Here is a 21322-nt window from a genome sequence, read left to right as displayed (position 1 = left end):
GTCGCTGTGTATTAGGACAGAAATTTGGAGCACCAAAACACAGGTGGAATTTATCAAGCCACTCAGCTCTCAATCTCAATGTCTTTGCGAGAATGAGGCTGAGTAAATATAGCTTCACACAAGGAAGCCAAAATTGAATTAGATGCATAATTTCTTCCATGCCATTCTTTGTCACTCAAAGCAGTATTTTGAGGATTGAAAGCAAGTCACCCAGTTACCTGATGAAAAAAAAAGGTGTTTTTCCTAAAAGTTGGAAGCAGCATTGCCGATTCATTAATATGTTGTTAAGGATCAATTTAGAGTTATTAAGAAAGACAGGAGAAGTCAGGAATTTTTCACTGGGATTAGAAAGTTAATTAAAAACTGACAGAAAGCATTAAGATGATGAAGGGTTACAATAAAGTAAATAGTGACAGGTTGTTCTGACTGGGGCAGCACGGTAGTTAGCATAAATGCTTCACAGCTCCAGGGTCCCAGGTTCGATTCCCGGCTGGGTCACTGTCTGTGTGGAGTCTGCACGTCCTCCCCGTGTGTGCGTGGGTTTCTTCCGGGTGCTCCGGTTTCCTCCCACAGTCCAAAGATGTGCGAGTTAGGTGGATTGGACATGCTAAATTGCCCGTAGTGTCCTAATAGTAAGGTTAAGGGGGGGGGAGTTGTTGGGTTACGGGTATAGGGTGGATACGTGGGTTTGAGTAGGGTGATCATTGCTCGGCACAACATCGAGGGCCGAAGGGCCTGTTCTGTGCTGTACTGTTCTATGTTCTATGGTTGCTGAGACAGAATACGGTGACTGTCTTTCACATTAAGGGAGGGACTTGAACCCTGGTGTTTTCACCTACTTGTTATGTACTGCAGTGTTACAAGCTTGAGTGATGCCATTGGCTAACTCAAGGATTAGCTCATCTACCTTTTTGATGCCGTTTTCTCTATCAAGGGTACCATTACCCTTCGTGGGTGAAAGCCATGAAGAAACTGGTGACCCCGAGTTGACGTCATCCTAGAATCAAGGGCCAGCCAATGATGTTCCACCTCCAGACACTCAAACTCTTAAGCAGTCAACTCCTAATGGAGGTAGTCAGGTTCCTTAATAACCACCCAACCTGCAGTGTTGATTGGTCACAATCATCAGCTACTAGATTTACAGAAGCAGGTTTTACACTGATCTGACTAGAGAGATAGCAATAAGGGGCCATAACATTACGATAACCCCAAGACTCAAGGAGAGATAAAAGATAAAAATTCTTTATATGGAGGGCAGTCGAAAGTTCGAATTAATTGCCAGAGGCTGGGCTAAACCAGACTCATATCAATTCTATTGAAAAGGGTGATGTAGCAGATAGGAAAAAAAGTGTAGACAGAATGGGCCAGGCTGTAAAGTGGAATTGAACTGGACCCCAGTAGAGAGAAAAAAAAACAGTGCAAATGGCCCAATTTACTGTTCTGAACTAGGGCAGTTCTAAAGTAGGCCAGGAGAAGAGCGAGAAGGACCCATGTTCACTGGAAGACAGTCACTTGATACTCATTAAAATTATGAATTGGAAAAGCCTATGCAACATAAATCATCCCCATGGTAAATTCCCTTCACTCCAGAAGTACTGTAAGTAATTCTCATAACCAGCAAACATTGCTGCTGGATGCAAGAAAAACAAAAATAGTTCCTATTTGGACAGTATTTTGTATTTAGTTGAACTATTTTCTCACTTGTGGATCCAACTTGATCTGGTTAAAATTTTTCAGTAAACATCTTTGGTGCTTTATTTTAACACAACTGGGAGTCAGCTTAAAAGAAAATGGATAATTACTTCATTAAAACAGGACTTCTAAGGGAACATGCTGAACTAGAACACTATGAGACACAAATTCAGCATTGAGAAAGATGCATTTCGAAGATAGACAAGAGACACACAGTTCCTTTAGAATAGTATGATCCAGTCAGGATGGGAGGGCACTATTATGTTTTCTTAGCATTTTACCTGAAATTGTACCTGAATGCATAATGAGTTTCAATAATCTTCAAGGAATACTTGTCACTTTCAGGTCAAAATAAGACATTTATTATAAGGTATCTGACGAATAATTAATCTTACGGTGTCAGAGGGCTTAGAAAATGTATTAAGAATATTTCTGGCTGCAATCCTTCAACTAGTTCATGAAAAATGCCAAAGGTTCTGCCCCAAAGTATCTTGCTTAAAGGAATAAATATCTTTCCTCTGATGACAACACAAATTCAAGGGCAGGCGGTTGGGAGTGGTCACTTTAAAGAAACGCGCAATTTTGGATGAAAATAAAGACTCAAGGGGAGGTCAGAATTAAATTCTGCATCCAGTCAATGGTTGGAAGTTTGAATTCGCTTCCACAGACTTGTAGAAGCTGAGTCCACAACATGTGGTGCAATTTACTGTAATTAAAGTGTAATTCAAGGGCAGGCTGTAGCGAGGTGTATGCTTCAAAGCATTATGTCACTGCAGGAAGCCACAAGCCATGAGAATGATTTTCACAAAGTGAGTGATCTGAGGCTGTGGATCAATATTTAACGTGGTTCAGCTGCTTTTTCACAAGTAAGAGAGAGAGAACATAATTAGTGGCTAAGGCTGTTCTTCTGTATCTGCCAAGAGGATAAATGGTCAGTGGGATTAAAATCATAACCAGAGTGTTAGTCTTAAGAAATAAAGTACAATAACGAGTGCCTCTTTAATAATGTTTTTAAATTGAAACCCACTTTCTGTAGCATTCCCCACTGAGCTGCAAAATAACAAACAAACCCAAAGTCATTTATATGGAATTAAATAGAGGTCTAGTTTCAGAATTCTGGAGTTTGCAACTTTGAGGAGTCATAGACTTTAATTTCAACCGGTATTTCAAGAGGAGCCAAGAAAGGTGCCGCAATTTAGGAGAGAGGAAAACCAACCCACTGTCATAGCAGTTAATTACAAACATATTTCTGCCTAAACGATTACTCACCATGTAAATGAATAGAGGCACAATGCTCTGCAGAGCTCCCATGTACTGGCTGAGTGCTGCATTAAACCTCTCAATGTATGTATCCGGAGAGCTGACCTGCAGAGAGAATGCAGAATAGCAGCAGAATAAGTAATCTGCATTTCAGAGCAAGCAGCAGGAATATACCATTGTGCTACAATAAATAGACTGTCATTTATACAGCACCTTTCACATCTGCAGGATGTGCTAAAGCTGCCAATGAAGTACATTTGAAATATAATCATTGTTGTAACTGTAAGAAACTTGGCAGTCGATTTACACCCATCAAGCTCCCACCAACAGAAATGTGCTAATGGCCAGACAATCTGTTTTTTGTGATGTTGATTGAGGGATAATTATTATCACGGATAACTCCTCTGCTCTTCAAAATAATGTATTTTACATTTTTCTGATAGGGCAAACAGAGTCCTGGCTTAACGCCTCATCTGAAAGGCTGCATCTCTAACAGCGCAGCGCTCCCTCCTTACTGCAGTGGCACATCCGTCTCATTTTTGGGTTCAGGCCCTGGAGCTCAGTGTTTGAGGCGCAAGTGCCACCAACTGAGTCGCAGCAACACGAATATTCCACGATCTGGAAAAGGCTGCTCTAATACATCCTTGTAAAGAGAGATGTGTGAAGCAGAGAAAATAATTTTTTTTTAAAAAATCTTTAACCAAACACAAAACTGACTGTTATCTTTTCAGGTACCATCAAACCAGCCGTCCACTCGCGGCATTTTGTGCTTTTGTTTCAGAATCTCACTTTTTTTGTTAATTTTGATACAATGCTGCTTAAAATTCTTTCCATATTATACAATAATTCCAAGATGTACTGACAAAGCCTTGCTCAGTGATAGTGTGCCTTCATTGGGGAGACATACGCAATAAGGTCAAGACAACTACTGACGCATTCAGTACCACCTCTGATCTATTCAGTACCACCTCTGATCTATTCTCCCTTTGAATGATATTTCCCCACCAGGGGAGCAGGAGTACTGAATTTGGGGTAAAAAAAATTTTTAAAGCTTTTGAGTGCGAATTATTCAAAACATTTTGTGGACTCCACATACAGTGAACTTAATGTTCAAGATCAATTAGATGCATTTCATGTTGAGTCAACTCTCCCCATTATCCTCATTTTAGCACTTAGGACAGCAGGGTGAAGGACACTCCTGTTGCTCCTTGCCACAATGTAACCAGTTCAAAGATCAAAATTTGAAGCTGCCACTCTGGTCTTCATGCAATCAATTAAATGCAGCAGATTAAAACAACTGCTAACAGCGATGAGAGTGGCCAAAGACAATAAAAATCTGAAAATTAGTGACCAGAGACAAAAAGGACACAAATCCTTTCATGGCTGAGAATCACGCATGCATTATCGTGCAAAGCAGCAAAGTCACTCAGTGAGGACCAGATAATAACAGCACCTTTCACTTTATTTTACTCTATATTCACCGTGCTTATGCTTCTTCGGCTTTTGTAGGGTGAAAAGAATCCTTTATTGTGCTGTTTACAAAGATTTAGCTTTCCTGGCATACATCAGCCCATCATTTGTGTCCAGTACACCTGCCCATATCTGATGTCACCTCTGGCAGGAAGTCCTCAAAATTAGGTAGGTGACAAGGACCCAGCTGAACAATAACCCTCCCCCCTCGAATATCTTCCCAACCACAGGAACATATGATCAGGAAAGACTAATCAGCCCCTGACATGCGTTCCACCATTCACCAAGATCATGGCTGGTTTATACCCCAATTCCAGATACCCCTCTTACTGTACCAACTCTTCTTAATAGCACACACCCATACCCTACCTGCACCAACCTGTTCATTCGCATCCATGCTTGCTCACTTGCATTGGCTGACCGTTCCCTAAAATATTATTATCTATCTGTTCAAATCCCTTTGTGGCCTCACCAGTCTCGATCTCTGTAATTTCCTCTCGTCCTATAGCCCTCAGATATTTCTGCACTCCTCCAATTCTGACCTCTTGAGCATACCGGATTTTAACTGCTCCATTTTTTTTCAGCTGCTAAGGCTCCAAACACCGGAATGACCTCTGTAAAACTCTGCACATTTCTCTTCCCTTCTCTAAATATCACCTTAAAACCTAACTCTTTGACCCAAAAATCATTACTTCAATATTCCTATTGTTTATTCCATTAAGGACTCTTAACCAAACTGTATCTGTACTCTGCCCTTATTTCTAACTGCAGACATCAGCTGCGGCTTCAAGGAATTGTCTGACTGTCTGACAGCCATCTATGTATTCGCCAGACTCCCCAAGCATTGTGCTGCAGAATAAAACATAAATTTTCACACGTCTGGATATTGGCGATTAACATGCAGGATAACAAATCTGTAGTTCGGATCTACCCGCGTGTTGGAACAGTACACCTTGTTTTTGCATGCATTATGCGGATTACAAGATGAGCAGAGCCTGCGAAGACACAGCCGCTCCTGCACTCAAATCACGTGGCCCCCTCGGGTCGGAGGCCAGGATTCTCCGTTGGGGGTTCAACATGCTAGCAGTGCGCGTGTCTCCATTGAAGTCACGCTGTTGTATTTCTTAGTCCTTCCTATGATGGTGGACGGTGCTGGGTGGTTAATATTTTTACGTTTGTTCCTGAAGGGATTTTTTTCTTCTTCGCTTCATCTGGGTGAGAAGTGTGCTGTTACTAATCTTGGTCTAGTCCAGTGGTTTCCCTGCTTGTACTGGGGAGGGAATTGGCACCCCCCCCCCCCCTCTCCCCTCCCAGGGCCCCAAATTGTTGGGTATTTTGAAGATTCTTTCTCTCTTCAGTGATGGGATCTCCCCGGCTGTGCAGGGGGAAATTATCACTTTTTGCATTAGTGTAAATGGGGCAGGTGTACTGTCCTGGATGTAGAGAGGTGCAAGATCAGTTGAGTTGTAAGTTTTAGGGTGTACTGGAGGTCCTCGGGGTACGGATTCCTGTATGTCAGGGGATGCTGGGTTAGGTCAAGTCCTGTGTTTGCTATCCTGTCGCCCCTGGAGTTTGGGACATCCCTTCTCGAAAGCACTTATTAGGGACATCCTGAGAGGCTGGGCTTTGCTCCTTCGGTGCACGGGGCTGGGGTTGAACCAAGTCCTGTACTTTGATTGATATCCTACTGTTCCCCTAGTGCAGGGGTGGGCAAACTACGGCCCGCGGGCCGCATGCGACCCGCCAAAGGTATTTCTGCGGCCCACCAAGTCATTTTAAAAAAAAAATTATATTTTTTTTTAAATTATTTTTTTTTTAAGGTTAATGGGGGGGGGCTGTTGGGTTACTTACTGGTATAGGGTGGATACGTTGACTTGAGTAGGGTGATCATTGCTCGGCACAACGTCGAGGGCCGAAGGGCCTGTTCTGTGTTGTACTGTTCTATGTTCTATATGAGACGCCCAGAATCATAACCGGGTGAAGTAATTATTTTACTTAATATACTATGCGGCCCTTTGTGAATTGTGAATTTCTGAATGTGGCCCTTGCACGGAAAAGTTTGCCCACCCCTGCCCTAGTGGGACAAACTTTTTTGTTTGAATGAGGAGCTTGTTCTCTTCTTCATCAATAGGTGATTGGCGTGCGCCAGGGAGATATGAAACCATGGTTGGATCCTTATCCTTTTTTAAAAATAAATTTAGAGCACCCAATTCATTTTTTCCAATTATGGGGCAATTTAGCATGGCCAATCCACCTACCCTGCACATCTTTGGGTTGTGGGGGCGAAAGCCATGCAAACACATGGAGAATGTGCAAACTCCACACGGACAGTGACCCAGAGCCAGGATCGAGCCTGGAATTTCGGCGCCGTGATGCAGAAGTGCTAACCACTGTGCCACCGTGCTGCCCTTGATCTTTATCCTGCAGTCTACCTCTGGTACCTGTAGCTCTTCTTCCTTTCTGGTTCTTTTTGAGAGGCCCTGAAGGTGTTGATCATAATCCGAACATCTTGTTGCTGGCTCTCTCCGTATAAATATGTTTGGAATGATATTGGTTCTTTCCTGGGCCTGAGGCTGGGATTGTGTTGTGTTGTGCGGCATATATGTTACTCCCCTTTAGAACTGGAGATTTCACGTACTCTCTTTGTTTTCTCTTATAAGGGAGAGTATAAGGAATCCTGATTGGCTCCTGCATGAGTGCAGACGGGATACATATTGGTGCACGCCCAGTAATGTGCCAAAAAATGATCCTGAACTCTCGCGGTAATTGTGAACAGGTGCTGTGTGGGAATGTGTGCACTATTTCACCAAGTTTTCATGGCTTCATCCCGTTTCACCCGTACTCTCTGGTGGGGCTTTCACTGCGATGTATTATTTTGGTAATTCTGTTGCATTGTTTCCAAAAACTTATCTTTTCTCAAAAAATTCTTGAAAAAAAAGACTCAAATAAAAAGTCAAAATTTGTGGAGAAACAAAAACATAAAGTTCAATATATGTTGAATATAAAAAAGGCACAGCTATCATGATGACACAATACTTTAAACTACAAATGTTAAGTAGTAACGCACTGCTTTGAAAAATGCTCCAAAACGAATAGTTATGTTTTCCGAGCCCACGAGTATGGGTGGCTTATATTCCTGCGGTTAAAGCACCCTCAAAGTGTTAGTCTCTCATCTGACTGAAATGAACTCCACTGTTCTACTCCCCACCCCAATTAGTCCAGTCCTACTCACCAAGCCCTACATTCCTATATGGGCTATTGGAGTGCACACTGCGGAGTTCACCCTGGCTTGGTCCCACTCTTCTGTTTGACTCTCCAAGTACCATTCCCAAATACTTCTCTTTGGCTTTTACACTGCCACTGAGTAGCAGAAACATTAAAATCAAAGTTCCCATTCTTTGAGGAGCTTGGGCCCTGATTGGGCAGATCGTCAACACAGGAAATTCGAATCTGCTGCTGTTTTTATGTCACTGAAAACTATATATATATATATATATATACACCTATGTAAAATTTTTTAAAAGCCATGGACTATTACATTGTTGATCCGAGTGCTATGGGAGAGCCACAGATACTGTTGTAGTTGCTGAAAGGGAGGGAAGCACTTCCTATTTATGGATTACCTTTTATGCATGTATACAGAGCACGGTTTTCACTAATGGGAAATTCCAATCATGTTGATTGGGTGTTTCTTGTAATTATCTTTGTGAGTCAGGGAATTAATTTCAGAGAATTTTTTTTTTTTTTTTCCAGAGTTTCGCTTCAATAGATTAAATAATTTTTTTATTGAAGCAATGAGTAGCTGTGGACTTTTTCATTCAATGTTTTATGTTCACCAATATCAACAGATGTACGATACACTTCAACTGGTTTAGTTACTATTAGGTCTAGAAGTTGCTTCGGCTTTGCACCACAATTTTCTGAGAGAAGCTATTTAAGATAGTCACAACTAGCCATGACCATTAAGCTTAAACTGTCAGTACAGAATTCAAAGGCTTTTAAATCATTTCCGAAAAAAATGTATTGCTGGAATGTGAGCGTCGCTGGCAAAGCCAGCATCTGATACCCATTCCTAACGCCGTTAAGGTGGTGGTGAGCCACCTTCTTGAACTGTTCCAGACCCACAGAACTGTTAGGAAAGACCAGGAATTGACCTGGCGACAACGAGTGCAAAATAGTTCCAAGGTTGGATTGTGTGAGACTTTGAGGAAAACTTGCAGGTGGTGGTGTTCTCATGCATCGGCTGCCCTTGTTCGTTTAGGTGGTAGATATCAAGGGCTTGGAAGCTATTGTCGAAGGAGCATTAGCAAGTTGCTGCAGTGCATCTTGCAAATGGTACACAATGTTGCCACCATGCACTGGTGGTGTGGGGGCTGAATGTTATAGCTAGCGGATAGCGAGTTACCAAGCATGCTGTTTTGCTTTAGATCACGTCAATTTTCTTGAAACTTGTCGGAGTTGTACTCACGCAGTAAGTGGAGAATATTCCATAGCGCTCCTGACATGTGCTTTGTAGACAGTGGGCAGGCTTTGGGAAGTCAGGAGGCTGTGATAGTATTTCTGCGGCTGGTCAAGTTATGTGGCTGGTCTGTGGCAACTCGCAGGATGTTGATGGTGGGGGAATTCAGCAATGGTAACGAGGTTGAATGTTATGGGGAGTTGGTTAGATTCTCTCTTGTTGGAGATGGTATTGCCTGGCACTTGAGTGGCACAAATGTTAGCTGCCACTTCTCAGACCAAGCCTGAACGATGTCCAGGTATTACTGCATGTGGTGTTATGGGCCAGGGTTTAGAGAACCCCAAAGAGTATCATGGAGTTCACCTGACCCACAACTTTTAATAGATTGTGGTATGGGGAGCACACGGCCCACTCTACAGCTGTGGTACAACAGAAATGGAAAAGTATTTTTTAAAGCAAAACAATGTTTATTCTATGAACTCAAGTTAACCTTTTTAAAACATAGTGAACATCTTAGCAAAACCATTAATTCAAATACAACCCCCAAAGACTACAACACTAAGTAAACCTTTAAGCTTTCCTTTTTAACATCCATACGACTTAAAAGCAAAACCTTTATCAGAAACATATCAAGTTAAAGTCACTACTGAAAACATTTATAATTCTGAATTCACCAAATGATCAAGAGATAGTCTTTTGATGGCAGAGAGAACAGCAGTACATCTGCTTGGGCTGGCTTCAGCTCCAACACTGAAAACGAAACTATAAAACACCCTGCAGCAAACATTCTAAAACAAAAGTAAAAAGCTGACAGACAGCCCAGCTCCACCCACTCTGACATCACATCCATTTCTTAAAGGTACTCTCACTACAGATACTTATATACACACCCATTTATAAACACCCATTTCTTAAATGTACTCTCACATGACAGTGGGCACAGATGGCTTCAGTATTTAAGGAGATATCAATGGTACTGAACATTATGTATTCATCAGCAAATATCCCCACTTCTGACCTTATAAATAAATACATAGATACATGGAAGATAGGAGCAGACGGAGGCCTTTTGGCCCTTCGAGCCTGCTCCGCCATTCATCATGATCATGGCTGATCATCCAACTCAATAGCCTATTCCTGCTTTTTCCCCATAGCCTTTGAACCCATTCTCCCCAAGTGCTATATCTAGCCGCCTCTTGAATATATTCAAAGTTTTAGCATCAACTACTTCCTGTGGTAATGCATTCCACAGGCTCATACTCTTTTGTATGAAGAAATGTCTCCTCATATCTATCCGAAATAGTTTATCCTGAATCCTCAGACTGTGACCGCTGGTTCTAGACACACCCATCATTGGTAACATCTTCCCTGCATCTACCCTGTCTAGTCCCGTTAAAATTTTATAAGTCTTTATGAGATTTCCCCCTCATTCTTCGGAACTCCAGCGAGAACAATCCCAACCTAGTCAATCTCTTCTTGTATGACAGACCCGCCATCCCTGGAATCAGTCTGGTAAACCTTCGCTGCACTCCCTGGAGAGCAAGAACATCCTTCCTCAGAATATAGAATCCTGGAAGATGACCACCAATGCATCCACTATTTCCAGAGCCACCTCCTTAAGCACTCTGGGATGCAGATTCTCAGGCCCTGGGGATTTATTCGCCTTCAATCCTATCAGTTTTCCCAGCACCATTTCTCTACTAATGTTGATCTCCCTCAGTTCTTCCCTCTCACTAAACCTTTCATTCTCCAACATTTCTGGTATCTGATTTGTGTCCTCTTTTGTGAAGACATAACCAAAGTATGTATTCAATTGCTCAGCCATTTCTTTGTCCCATATTATGCATTCCCTGTTTCCATCTGTAGGGGGCCTACATTTCATTTTACCAATCTCTTTCTCTTCACATATCTATGGAAACTTTTATGATGGAGGAAAGGTCATTGAAGAAGCAGCTGAAGTTGGTTTGGTCTTGAACAGTAGTCTGAGGGAGTCCTGCAGAAATGTCCTACGGTTGTGATAGATAGGACTGCAATCTGTGGAGAGGTTTCCCTGATTTCCATTTTACTTAGGCCCCTTGATGCCACACTCAGTCAAATCCTGGCTTGATGTCAACTACAGTCATTCTCACCTCTTTTGTCCGTGTTTGGACCAAGACTCTACAGTAAAGTCAGGAGTTGAATAGCCATGACAGATTCCATGACAGAACACTAGTGAGCAGGTTCATGCTGACAAACTGGCATAGCAGTGTCGACAACCCCTTCTCCACCTTACTGATGATAGAGTGCAAACTGACAGGGTAGTCATTTGCTTGGTTCTACTTTTTTGTGGACAGGACAACTGGGCAATTTTCGACATTGTTGGTAGATGCCAGTGTTGTAGTTGTATTGGAACTGCTGTCTCAGGGCACGGCTAGTTTTGAAGCAGCATGGGCTTTGGAGGAAATTGAAATTATTTTGAAATTTAGAATGCCTGAAAGGGGTTTTAAAATAAGCGGGCACGATGTAAAAAAATTGAGGGGGGCTAAAACATCCAACCTTCCCTTTGCAGGACAATCAAGCTGTCCAACCAGAGCACACATTTTTGTCTGATGTAATGCAGAGGAGTGCAGGAATCAAATAGGCACCTGGTAAGTGCTGCTATTGTGTGGGTGAGTGAGATCCATATCAAATATTTTCCACACTGCGAGCTCCCACAAATCACGTTTGTTATATACGTGGGCGGCACGGTAGCACAGTGGTTAGCACTGTTGCTTCACAGTGCCAGAGTCCCAGGTTCGATTCCTGGCTTGGATCAGTGTGTGTGGAGTCTGCACATTCTCCCAGTGTCTGCTGGGTTTCCTCCAGGTCCCTGGTTTCCTCACACAAGTCCCGAAAGACGTGCTGTATGGTAATCTGGACATGCTAAATTCTCCCAAACAGGCACCGTAGTGTGGCGACTAAGGGCTTTTCACAGTAACATGTTAATTTATGCCTACTTGTGACAATAGTGATTATTAAAAAAAACCTTCGGAATTAGGAGTAGGTCACTCAGCACCTCAAGACTGTTCCATTATTAAATAAGATCATGGTCATCTGATTTAATCTGTCGATGAAGGCAAGGCAGTAATGCCTCATGCAGTGCAGGAGTTGCCAGAAAAAAAAACTATCAGTACTTAGTCCTGCAGAGGAAGGGATCTGTTTCTAGTATGCTCTCAACCAACAGGTAAATTTCAAGTTGATTGTGGATGATGATGCCATATATTCACACACTAAAAAGCATTGGTTCCATCCAATTCCACATTAAGTAAAACAATAATGATAACAAATATATGCTTAACTGTCGAATAAATCTATGTACAGAAAAGTCATCGTGTTAGAGGGAGTCTGGAATTTGTGCAAAACTGCAGGGCCAGGGTGGAAGACGGGTAGTGTGCATGCTCAGAAGCAAAACTGCAGAGGATCCCTATACTATGCTACTTAATACTTCATCCGTCAGAACCATTAAGTCAAAGTCTTTCCTCAGTATTCAGCACCACTTAAGATCAATATTTTTCATGACAGCAGTACAATTTTATTGTCACTCAACAATAAATGGAGATCTACTTAACTTCTGACAGGTGACGGCACCACAGCGATATTAGTCTGCTGCCACACGAGAAGTAACCTAAACGATGCCCATGTTATACAATCACAAAAGTTCACCAATCACATTCCGTAGCTGTGACACTAGTATTTACCCCCTTAACATGCGAGAATGGTGTGGGAGAGGGGGTAAAATTGGGCGAGTGGACTTACAGTCCGAGGTCGCTCTATTCCTGCCCAGTGCTATTCCATCTTTGCTTACTTTCCAGATAGGCCAAAGTTCCCTGGAACGAATGGGAACTTGTGATGTACCTGTAATTAGAACCACATATTATTTTAACTAAATAAGAGAATGAAGTTTTCACCCACTGCCTAGATCATTAGGGAAACCTGGCAGGAGTTGTAAAATAGTCAGCAGGCTGAAGACAGTTATAAACGTTATTTTGCAAATGAATTTGTGGGATGAGAGTGTCGTTGGCAAGGCCAGTAATTGTTGCCCATCTCGAATTGCCCTCTGATAGGTGTTGATGAGCAACGTCTTGAACTGCTACAGTGCATTTGGTCTAGGTACATTGCTATTAGGGAGGGAGTCCAGGATTTCGAAAAAGCAATAATAACGGAAAGGTGATATAGTTACAAGATAAGATGATGTGAGGTTTGGTATGTAACTTGCAGTTGGTGGTGTTCCATTGCTTCTGCTGCCCTTGTCCTTCTAGGTGATAAGAGGTTGTGGGTTTGGAAGGTGCTGTCAAAGGAGGCTTGGCGAGCTGCAGCAGTGCATCTTGCAGATGATGCACACTGCTGCCATTGTGCACTGCTGGTGAAGTGAACACTTAAGGTGGTGGATGGGACGTCTATGAAGCGGGCTGCTTTGTTTTGGGTCATGCCAAGCTTCTGAAATGTTGTCAAGTGCTGCACTCATTCAGAAAAGTGGAGAATACTCCATCGCAGTCCTAACTTGTGCCATGTGGATGGTGGACAGGCTTTCAGGAGTCAGGAGATGAGTTACTCGCTACAAGATTCCCAGTCTCTGATCTACTCTTGCAACCACAGCATTTATATGGCTGGTACAGTTAAGTTTTTGGTCAATGGTGACTTCCAGGTTGTTAATTATGAGAGTTCAGTGATACTAATGCTGGTGAAGGTCATGGGGAGATGGTTAGATTCTCTTTTGTTGGAGCAGGAATGTTATTTGCCACTTATCAACCCAAGGCTGCAGGCTATCCAGATTTTTCCCCATGTAATTCATAACTGAGCTTGTTGGGAGTCAGGATGGTGGAGCACTTTCCAAATTGCTGATTTACACTTGCTGGCTCTTTGGAGCACATGTTTCCTGCATAGACCTTATTGTGAAACAGAATTCAAACTATCTGGAACAAATGGTCGTGGTAGAAGTTTAGTAGAAAGAGACAACTAGTTCCTATTTCATTTTTACAACAAAGAATAACTGAAATTAACTAGATACCACAACAAGCTCTTCAGTTACTTATTTTGGAGTCTATGAAATATTCAACTGGACAAATGTTACCAATTAGAAATAAAGTCAATTTTTATAAAGTGTAAAGTTATTTTTGAAAATGCATTTCCCGAATATGATCAGTATCAACGTACAATGTTTCAGCAGTGTGGCAAACAAACTTTACCATCAAATTAGTAGTATACTGGGTAATGAGTCGTTTTTTTCTCTGTTTGTTACGGTTTTGTGCAGTCTTCAAACTTACGGACCTCACAACAGTAGCAACTCACAAAGATAAATCCAGATGAATGCATTCATTTGGTCCACCGAGTTTGATGTTTCAACTAATCAGAGATTGAATGGTTCCAGAATCTTTGCTACCACTAACTTACAGAGAAGACCATTCTGAGCAGTGAATATGTGCCATTTTTCTGGAACTGGTTTTTTCTCAATTATACTGGTCTTACAAATCAAGAGTTTAACTTGAAACAGTGTTCCAGTGTTGACCAATGGCTCAGTTTCACTAACCTACATTCCTAACTCCCCAATTGTGGGGACCAACCTTTTGACTCCGTTCTCAATAAGTGTTCCAATGCCCTGCTCGAGTTATAGGGGCCAGATTGAATGGAGTACAAAGCGTTACTTGACCAAATTATTGTACAATTTCAGTACTATTGCCGCACTTCTATTTTATTGGCTTGACACTGCACTCAGGACTGTCAACTTCACCATCCAAATCTCCGTGCCAGCTTCAGAAGTGGAACGAATTCCACTGTACAACTGTTCATGTTCAGAAAGTAAGGCCGTAATTTTAAATGATACTTTGGTTTAGATTTTTCAGTACCTCTCCTTAGCAGAGTACCCCACTCCCAGCCTGAAATAGCAGCAATTCAATTCCAAATCCCAGTCATCATACCAATCATTTTAATTCAGTAGCACAGTGGTTAGCACTGTTGCTTCACAGCTCCAGGGTCCCAGATTCGATTCCTGGCTTGGGTCACTGTGCGGAGTCTGCACATTCTCTGTGTGGGTTTCCTCTGGGTGCTCCAGTTGCCTCCCACAAGTCCCGAAAGACGTGCTTGTTAGGTGAATTGGACATTCTGAATTCTCCCTCAGTGTATGTGAACAGACGCCGGAATTTGGCGACTAGGGGATTTTCACAGTTACTTCATTGCAGTGTTAATGTAAGCCTACTTCTGACAATAAAAGATTATTAATTCCATTCATCATTAGAGATAAAGAAGAAAAACTGAATGCTGGAAGTCAGTCAGTAGCTGACAACAGAAAGATTAATGAACAGTTCCAGTGCGACTCTTCACCAGACTCCTCCTGATGAAGATCCCAACTGAAACATTAGCCCCTCTTTTCTGTTGGGAACTCTGCCCACTGAACATATTCAGATTTTATTTTGTGGATTATCATCTGGGTAAGAGGGAAAAGTTTGTTCAGTTATGCTACATTCCATCCATTGGGCCCTGGTTGGAAAACTTTAGGCAGCAGATTACAAGATCATTTGAGTACCATGGTTAAATAGGAACACATCGAGACAAGCATCATTTTTATTTTTGCCATAGGAATTTGCTTCAAAGGTTTTGCAAGACATCTAGTTCCACTTCCCAAACCTACGCATTATTTTTCTCTCCTACACCATTATTAATACTATCTGTTACAATTTCCAGCCAATGCCACTTTGATCCAGAACGGCAGCCTTGGCTTTCTGGTACTGCCAGAGGACTTTACAGGAAGAGCAAAAAAAAAGTAAGTCCTCGTATCTAGTATTAATTATCATGCACTATGCAGTCAATTCCATCCAAAAGGTCACACATTGAACTGAATTAATCATCTTGGACCCAGGCTAATGTTCTGGGAACAGGAGTTCTAATCCCACTACAGCAGTTGAAGCAATTTAATTCAATTAATAAAACTAGGGATTGAAAGTCTGGTAATGTATGAAACTATCATTGATTGTCATAAAATTGTCACCTTGTTCACTAATGTCCCCTAAGTGAAGGAAATAAGGGCCGGGATTCTGCAATACGGCAGCTAATGCTGATCCCCCGATTGCGGGCCTGGCCATCGTGTACATAAGCACATAAGAACTAGGAGCAGGAGTAGGCCATCTGGCCCCTCGAGCCTGCTCCGCCATTCAATGAGATCATGGCTGATCTTTTGTGGACTCAGCTCCACTTTCCGGCCCGAACACCATAACACTTAATCCCTTTTTTCTTCAAAAAACTATCTATCTATCTCTATCTTAAAAACATTTAATGAAGGAGCCTCAACTGCTTCACTAGGCAAGGAATTCCATAGATTCACAACCCTTTCGGTGAAGAAGTTCCTCCTAAACTCAGCTCTAAATCTACTTCCCCTTATTTTGAGGCTATGCCCCCTAGTTCTGCTTTCACCCACCAGTGGAAACAACCTGCCCGCATCTATCCTATCTTTCCCTTCATAATTTTATAAGTTGCTATAAGATTCCCCCTCATCCTTCTAAATTCCAACGAGTACAGTCCCAGTCTACTCAACCTCTCCTCGTAATCCAACCCCTTGAGCTCTGGGATTAACCTAGTGAATCTCCTCTGCACACCCTCCAGCACCAGTATGTCCTTTCTCATGTAAGGAGACCAAGAAAGGACGTACTGGCGCTGAAGGGTGTGCAGAGAAGATTCACCAGGTTAATCCCAGAGCTGAAGAGGTTGGATCAAGAGGAGAGGTGTAGGCCCCCCGCCCCCGGAGTATGATCCCCCCCATCCCCTCACCAGGACAGCCACCATGGCCGCGCGTCCAAGCTCCCGCCGGGTGGAACCATGTTAGAACCACAACGGCGGGAACTCAGCTGGTCGACCGCGGAGAATCGCCACAGAGGCCTCTTTCAACAGCCCCCGACCAGAGCCGCGTCGATCGGGCGCGCGGCTGGCTGCGATTCTCCGGTCGCCGGCCACGTCCCGGCATCGCCAGCCGTCTTGGCGTCAACTCAGATTCTCCAAGCCTGCTCTGCTTCCCAGGTCTGGCTTACATGTGACTCCAGACCCACAGCAATGTGGTTCACTTAACAACTGCCCTCGGAAATGGCCTAGCAAGCCACTCAGTTCAAGGGCAATTAGGAATGGGCAACAAATGTCGGCCTTGCCAGCAACACCCACATTCTACGAAAGAATAAAAGAAAACATGCAAAAGATGTGTAACTTTATTGAGAATAATTTGCTGTATTCAAAAGGAGGAGGGATTGGGCGATGGAAAGAAAAATAAACTGTATGATCACATGGAAGGATTTTGTCTTCACTTCACCCAAACCTACATGTCACTCAAACGTAGATTCAGCTGATGAGAAGTAGTAACAGCTTTCTTGAAAGGTGCTTTTTATGTGAACTGATTTGCTACCAACTTTAAAACAGAGCTCAACATTTGAGTAATTACGGCAGCACACATTGTCAAAAGATGTTTTATCATGCATTTATTTAAAAGTAACTACAAATGTGTGCAGAGTAATTCAGGATCAGTTATATACTATCAGGCCATAAGATACAACAGAATTAGGCCATTTGGCCCATCGAGTCTGCTCTGCCATTCGATCACAGTTGATATATTGCTCATGCCCATTCTCCTGCCTTCTCCCCATAACCCCATATTAAATCAAGAACCCATCCATCTCTGTCTTAAAGATACTCAGTTACTTGGCCTCCACAGCCTTCTGTGCCAATGTGTTCCACAGATTCACCACCCTCTGGCTGAAGAAATTCCCCCTCATCTGTTAAAGGATTGTCACTTAGGTCCGAGGCTCTCTGTCCTGCTAGTGGAAATATCTTCTCCATGACGACTCTATCTAGGCCTCTCCGTATTCTGCAAGTTTCAATGAGAACTAACCCTTAGTTATTGGGTTTTAGTCACACTTTAGTGAATTCCTAATCTTTTAATATATATATATATATATAAAAAATTAGAAGCACTCAAACTTATATCCTTCTGATGGCAGGTTCGTACCCAATGTATTACATTTCATTATCCTTAGAACTATTTTGACCTGAATGCTTTCCTCATTTTTTAAAATACTGGTTATTGCACTGGTTGCATGCTTCTAAAGCTCTTGAACAATCTGTTAATAATGATAAAGAACGATAAAGCACTCAAGTAGAAGACAAGGTGAAATTCAACACATGCTGTGGTTCTAAGCTACACATCTGGGGTAATGGTACATAGCAGCCTTGACATTCCCAAAATGGAGCTGAAACAGGAGTTTCACAACCGATCATGCTGCACTGACCACCGGAAGCGCGCATGTGAATGACCAATTGGAAACGGAATAAAGAGCCACTTGTGGAACTCAGCCCACCAGAAATGACCACTTTCGGAGACAAGGCAAGGGAAGAAAACGCAAGGGGGCATTGGATAAGAAAATGTGTACAAGTACACGCTGGAATTGTTAGTGTCCTGACACTAACTCATTTTACTGCAGACTATACTGACGCCTACTGGCTAAAATGCCTTATTGTTGAGACTCTTCGTAGCAAAGCCTGCACATAAAAATACATTTTTCAGAGCTACAGTGCCTATTAACCCAATAGCAAATAGAATTTTTCTGCCAGTATTATAACATGCTGTTCAAATGTGTTGTTAAGATGTTCTTGATTAAAAAGACGACATAAACCAGATTAGCACAGAATAAATGTATCGAAAACCATAATTTCAGACAATGAAAACCTGGTTGATTCAAAGCAACAAAAGAATTGTTGCAAACAAATGCTATTTAATTCTATTTGTTTGCCTCATAATAAAAAACATTTTGTGCTTGGTCCTCCCTTGATCATTCTTTGGTAATACATCTCCCACAATAGGTTACAGGGTGGACTAATTGTTTTGACATTCAGCTTCACCGTCGTGGCAAAAATCCCTACATGCACATGCTTTGATTCCCATTATTGACCTTGGATCCTGTACCTGTAGTGACGTACAAGTACTTTTCCCCCATACCTCTTAAACCTCTAAATGCAGATGCAAGTGAACTTATTGGAGTTTAAACATTTCACATGACATCTGCACCAACAGAAGCAGCATAAGCTGAAAGGCGAGTTGCATGGACAACATAATTTTCACTTCCAAGGGATTTTAATATATAGCTATCGGCTTTTAACTTTTATGGTTACCTAATGTACTATAAGGGATTGCCGCTATGATACTGTCAAATACAATATCCTAAAATGTATGACTACTGCTGGAACATGATCGATGTTGAATCAAAGAATCAGTCCACATTTGTATTTTCTGAAATTTTTTTAAAAACGGACACTTAAGTGAGCAGTTCCTCAGCAGCATATCCACAACTTTATAGTTATAAATCATCCTGATGAATCTTCCATCTGAAGAACACAAAATGTGGTATAGAAACATAGAACATAGGAGCAGGAGAAGGCCATTCGGCCCTTTAAGCATGCTCTGCCAATCATTATGATCATGGCTGATCATCCCCCCATATCCTTTGATCCCCTTCACCCCAAGTGTTAAATCTAACTGCCCCTTGAAAACATACAGACTGACCACTCTCTGGGTGAAAAAACTTTTCCTCATCTTTGGTCTACCTCATATCGCGGACTGTGACCCCTTGTTCTGGAATCCCCACCATCAGGAACATCCTCCTTGCATCTACCCTGTCCAGTCCTGTTAGAATTTTATAGGTTTCTATGAGATCCCCCCTCATTCTTCTGAACTCCAGCGAATACAATCCTAGCCGACACAATCTCTCCTCATACGTCAGATTCACCATTCTAGGAAATCAATCTGGTAAACCTTTGCCGCACTCCCTCTATAGTAGGATCATCCTTCCTCCGATAAGGAGACTGAAACTGCTCAATATTCCAGGTATGGCCTCACCAAGGTCCTGTATAATTGCATCAAGATATCGCTGCTCCTGAACTCAAATTCTCTTGCAATGAAGGCCAACATATCATTTGCCTTCTTTACCAATTGTTGTACCTGTAGCTGACCCTCAGCGACTGGTACGAGGACACCCAGGTTTCATTGCACATGCCCTCTCCTAATTTATGGCCATTCAGATAATAGTCTGCCTTCCCATTTTTGCTGCCAAAGTGGATAACCTCGCATTTATCCAAATTATACTGTATCTGCCATTCATTGCCCACTCACTCAACTTGTCCAAATCTGAAGGATCTCTGTTCCTCCTCACAGCTCACCCTCCCACCCAACTTGGTGTCAACTGCAAATTTGGAGATATTACATTTTGTTCATTCATCTAAATCATTAATATATATTATGAATAGCTGGGGTCCTAGCATCAATTCCTGCAGCACCCTCCTCCAAGTCACTGCCTGCCAATTTGAAAAAGACCCATTAATTCCTACTCTTGGTTGCCTGCTTGCCAACTAGTTTTCTATCCACCACACCCCTAATCTCATGCGCATTAATTTTGCCGCTAATTTTTTTTTTTTTTTTTTTGCGGGACTTTGCCAAAAGCCTTCAGGAAGTCCAAATAAACCACATCCCCTTCCCCCTCATTGACTTTACTAGTTATATCCTCAAAGAATTCCAGTAGATTTGTTCAGCATGATTCCCCCTTCATAAATCCATGCTGACTGTCAGATCCAGCACTGTTGTCTAAGTGCTCTGTTATAAAAAGGTTGATAATGGATTCTCGAATTTTCCCCATTACCGACATCAAGCTTATTGGTCTATAATTCCCTGTTTTCACTCTATCTCCCTTTTAAAATAGCGGAGTTACATTAGCTACCCTCCAATTTGCAAGAACTATTCCAGAGACTATTGAATCCTGGAGGATGACCACCAATGCATCCACTATATCTAGAGGCACTTCCACTTCCTTCAGTACTCTGGGATGTAGATCATCAGACCCTGGGGTTTTATCCACCTTCAATCCCATTAATTTCCCCAACACCATTTCGGGTATTGATCTCCTTCAGTTCCTTCCTCTCACTAAACCCTGCATTCGCCAACATTTCTGGTATCTTGTGTGTGTACTTATTTGTGAAGACAGAATCAAAGTCTGTATTTTTAGTTGCTCAGATATTGTTCGTCCCCCATTATACATTCCCCCGTTTCTGACTGTGAGGGACCTACATTTGTCTTCACCAATATTTTTATCTTCACTTACCTAAAGAAACTTTTACATCAGGTATGAGGTTCCTGAAAACACTCATCATAAATAAAAAGCGGTATTACATTGATCGGATGTAATTAGAGCAGCTAAATGGGAAAATCATTAACGCAATTCAACCAGCACTGAATATAGCTCTAAATAATTCACTGACTACTGCTTAACCTTATAAATATCCTCCTGGGAGTTTAGCAACATAACATAATGAAATTGCACACTGTGCCATTGTAGTATGAATGCTTAAATGTCTTTGAGCATATTTTAAGAGGCATTAACAGAAGTATTAAGTGATAACATATTA

The 21322-nt window shown here is 42.1% G+C and overlaps 1 protein-coding gene across 1 annotated transcript in view; it reads right to left on the bottom strand.

The window, feature by feature from the left end:
- Positions 1–21322, bottom strand: part of cacul1 (CDK2 associated cullin domain 1) — a 116379-nt gene that overhangs the window by 38219 nt on the left and 56838 nt on the right. Inside the window, 1 exon segment of the mRNA XM_038821380.1 lies at positions 2962–3057. Coding sequence (XP_038677308.1) covers positions 2962–3057 — 96 coding nt within the window.

The sequence above is a fragment of the Scyliorhinus canicula genome, chromosome 16 (assembly GCF_902713615.1).
Source record: "Scyliorhinus canicula chromosome 16, sScyCan1.1, whole genome shotgun sequence".
NCBI lineage: Eukaryota > Metazoa > Chordata > Chondrichthyes > Carcharhiniformes > Scyliorhinidae > Scyliorhinus > Scyliorhinus canicula.
Note: the sequence above shows the minus strand (reverse complement) of the source record. Positions and strands in the feature narration are given on the sequence as shown.